The sequence below is a fragment of the Meleagris gallopavo genome, chromosome 17 (assembly GCF_000146605.3).
Source record: "Meleagris gallopavo isolate NT-WF06-2002-E0010 breed Aviagen turkey brand Nicholas breeding stock chromosome 17, Turkey_5.1, whole genome shotgun sequence".
NCBI lineage: Eukaryota > Metazoa > Chordata > Aves > Galliformes > Phasianidae > Meleagris > Meleagris gallopavo.
The window spans coordinates 1,512,327-1,516,519 of NC_015027.2; the positions used below are offsets into that span (position 1 = coordinate 1,512,327).

Sequence of the window (4,193 nt, forward strand, 5' to 3'; positions counted from 1 at the left end):
CTTACAATTTTCACATAGTTTATCTTCCACCAAAAGTATGATAGCAATCCTTATGTGAATCAAAGTAATAAATCTAGCAATTAGAAGGCAATTCAAGAACCACTTTGGTACCAATTCTGTCTCATTTCCTTTCCCATCATGAAGATACTTCTTTAATGCCAGCCCAGTACTTTGTAGGTTTGTGTTTCTCACACGTTTTTACTTTGCTCTATCAGGGGTTACTTCCATGTAGGGAACTGTTGCTGCAGCAGAATTATACATCTAACTTCAAATGTGCAACATTAAACCTCTGCAAAAAACCTTGTCAAAGCAGAGAAGTGAAGCAGCCCATCTTTCTGCTCACACACTGTGTATCACTGGGATAACCAGAACTCATGAGAATAATGTGGAAGAAGCCACTGTTGCTTTCCATAAATATGTCTGACAATATTTAGCATGTGTGACCACCAGGTATGTGCAAGTAGAAAGATCAAGTCTTCCACTTCCCCTCCCTCGAGCTGCAGACTTGAAAACACAGTTTCTTGCATTTTCTTTTTAAAAAGTTTGATGTGGGAAAAATAAGAGAATGAGAAACATTCAATTAGAAAAAAGATCCTCTCAGAACTGAAGTGTTTCTAAGACCCATATACAGGAAGTTGGTGACACGATTAAATACTTCAGTTACTGACTTAGACATCAGTCCTTCACCATATTGCTGTTGACCAGTTACCCTCACATGATGAATCCCTGCAATATCCTGAAAGCAAAACAATTAAAAAGATAAAGCTGTGCATGTCTGTGGTGAACATGAAAGCACACCTGAGGTACGACCAGCCATAAGAGAGGTAGGAAAGAAAGCAGGGCTTTTTCCATTGCTGTTCATCTGTTGCTGTGTCTGTGAGACACCCACCCACCCCAGCAGGGATGTTTGCAGGGCTCTGACCAAGGAAACAGCGTGCATAGAAAATCTACAGCTTTTCATGGCAGGTGGCCTGAGCGTATCAGCTCCCTATGCTTTGAATTGAAATGCTCTGAGTATCACCTTTGTCATACAGGGAACATGTGCAGCCCTTCTGAGCCCAAATCAGTTCTCTGATGCAGCTCACCAGACAGAAGGGATGTGTACAACCGGGTTGCAAAGGAGCAAAGAGGATGGAACTGCTTTATAAATGACTAACCAACATGAGGTATGGATGAAGACATTTTAAAACTGCAGCTAAGGAATGTAAAAAGGAAATTTTAAAGAGAGCGAGTGCTATGAATAACAACACCTTGCACGTGCAGAAATAGTTTCTGCCTACAATTCTGAAACTGCAGCTATGACTGCACTGAGCCTATACTCTATTAATATTTTTTTCTTTCACAACTGTGAGTGGTACACATGGATTAAAAAAAAAAAGAGATACTGGAGCAAAATTCTGGAAGAATGGTTTCCTGGCAACTTCCTGAGGCCAGCATCTATATTATGTCTGGAACTAAAGTAATTTAATGGCAATGGTGTCAATACAATCGTGGTCAGAAAAGTGTGGGAAGAGATGGAATTTAACTGAAAACATTGGAGTCACACATTACCTATTTACAAGCCACAATTCGACAGTCTGGATGATATCCAAGACAGGAAAGTGTGATCTCTGGCTTCATAAAAGATGAATGAATCAGCACGCAGCTACACTGCCACTCTGACAAAGGGCAGAATGATAAGTGCACATAGTCTTAGGACTCCACTTTCCTGCCCGTGACAATGCAACAGGTCTGTGATTCTACAGGAGAACCGAAGACTAACAGCTCTGTCACATGATCCCCTCTGTATCAACAGAAAGTTCCTTTAACATAAGCACTCTGTATCCTCCTCCTTCAGTGTACGCTGCAGCTGCAACACACAGACCCCTTTCATATCAACTTGTCCCTCGTTATCTGTAGTGGAAACATGGGAACATCAACACAGAAGGTTTTCACAACGAAAGCAGTTCAGTGACAGCACGGGCAGAAAAGCTGTTGATTTGGAGATTTTCTAAAACCCAGCATGATGAGGGCCTGGGCAGCCCTGAGCACTGTGACTGCAATGCTCTGTGCATAAGACCACAGATGACCCACAGAGCTCCCTTCCAACCTCAGTTCTTCCATGACTTCGTAATCTACTCAGATCTGTACACTTTTATGTTTCTTCTGAGCAGCTGCATGACTATTTTACTACAGTGCCTGCCTACATTATTTTGAGATAATTTGGGTGAGATAATCTGGGGAGTACATGCCAGCATTTCTCTTCTACACTGCAAGTTTAGAGAGACTTTCTGAATATGTTTTAACTTAGAACTTTAAATACTAGAATCAAATACTCCATTTCTGACCTGTTAGAACTGGCAGTTCTGAAGAGCTTCACGCATACATGGTTGGAAATGATTTCAGAAGACAGAGTAACACTGTGAGCAGCACGTGCTCAGTTGGTGGCTGATAGTATTGGGTAGCGCAGGTTTGTTTTGAAAGAATTAATTTTAAAACAGAAGAGTTTTCTCATGTGCAGAGTCATGGCCTTCACTAAACTTTCTACGTAGTGCTGTACACAAAATTTCTGACCTCAAGGACAAAAATGTCCTTCAGCACCACCCAAATAAAAGTAGCAGGGAAGCCTTGTGAGACTTGGAAATGATGCAGTTCATATGAAATAACTTACTGTTAACTTCATCTCCTGTAACACACAAAGCTGACTTGGCGTTATAATCCCCATGTTCTTGAGAGGTGCCAGGAGCCCCACTGCTGCTCCTGTTGTCCAACAGAACATCCTGCTGCATGGACGAGGATTCCATGGTAAAAACAATCCAGATCACAGGAAAGTATTTCTTCTAAATGTGCTGCCAAGCAAACTACCGAGTCCAGTTTCTCTCCATCAGCAACCGCATCAAGGCGTTATGCAGGGGCACGGTTCTGAGCTTTCAGCTCTTGGTGAGCAGCAGGCAGCTGATGATTCCAGATCATGAAAACAGCTTACAGCGAAAGCTGTAATCAGCAAGGATCTGCATTCTCTACAAACAAGCACAGTTCGAAAACAGCAGTTAAAAAGCAAGCAGCACTCACAGATTGCCCACCAGCCCACCAACTTCAACAAACAGAACCAGCAGATGGGACAGTAGGACAGTAACAGCGACAATGCAATACCACCAGCTATCCAACTTCTCTGAATACGAAATGATCTACTTAACACCATTTTTGTCACCTTCTATTTTTCAGTTGCATTAATAGATCAGTGTAATAAGGCAATGAGATACCATTCAGCAAGAAGACCGATTTAAGATCACTGTCCTTTTTAACAGAAACTTCTCTTTCACGTCGGCTTTCACAAGCCAGACAGCACTCAGAGCTGCATTCTGCTTTGTGAGTCACAGTCTAGACTTTCATAACATATTTCATTCCAAGGACCTACTGCCATCCTGGTTCAAATCCTTTGCTCACAACACAAGAGGGAACCAGGGCTATTTTATACAAATGACATCACTGCTGTTTACTTGCCCGCAGAGCGAGCGGCACACACACGGTGCACTGCCTGGCCAAAGTCAGCACAGCAGCAGGGAAGGGATTGCCCAGTGCCTTGGGGAGTCAGGAGGGGATTCCCAAACACAGAATGCAAATCCCATAACCTGCACTCAGCTCCTACCTGTACACAAACCCGGACTACTGACGCCATCTGACAAAAGCCATTGCAAGCACTCACTGCGGCTGTCAAAATGTTCAAACAGGCACTGACAGCTGAACTCGCGTTGCAATTACCAAAACAGCAGAACCCGCGATTCTGTGTGGCGGAAGGGATTTCAGGCCAGGCCTACGTTCGGTGCGTTTCTACACACACGCCGTAAGCAACGCCGCGTCCCCATCTCCAGAGTGAGGCCGCGTAAGCACCACAGCAGGGAGCCCTCAGGGAGCAGCAGGAGCTGCGGGCACAGAACCGACATCTCCACGGGAGAGGAAGGCAACGAGCTCACGGCCTCGGAAGGCGCTCCGCGTCAGAAGCTCACGGCAGCCGTCAGGCGAACAGCTGCCGTGCGGGCTGAGGAGCCGCAGACAAAGGCAGGACGGCTCTCGCTGAGGCCGCGCGGGCGGTGAGCGGAGCGCCCGGCCCCGGGCACGCGACGCACAGACAGCGGGGCAGCTCCCCGCAGCCGGGCTCTCCTGTGCGACCCAACCCCAAACGCCGAAAGGCCGACGGCTTCCAAGCCCTTCCG

At 45.6% G+C, this 4,193-nt stretch overlaps 1 protein-coding gene across 6 annotated transcripts in view; it reads right to left on the reverse strand.

Moving 5' to 3' along the window:
- GOLGA3 (golgin A3) overlaps positions 1-3,028 on the reverse strand; it is a 26,093-nt gene extending 23,065 nt beyond the window's left edge. For all 6 annotated transcript variants that reach the window (XR_004161555.1, XR_004161554.1, XM_010719995.3 and 3 more), the window contains exon 1: positions 2,651-3,028. Coding sequence is in view for 4 of the 6 variants with exons in the window: in XM_010719995.3 (XP_010718297.1) it covers positions 2,651-2,783 (133 nt within the window). In the remaining 2 variants the exon portion in view is untranslated. The remainder of the gene's footprint in view (positions 1-2,650) is intronic.
- Between the last annotated feature and the right edge of the window lie 1,165 nt (positions 3,029-4,193).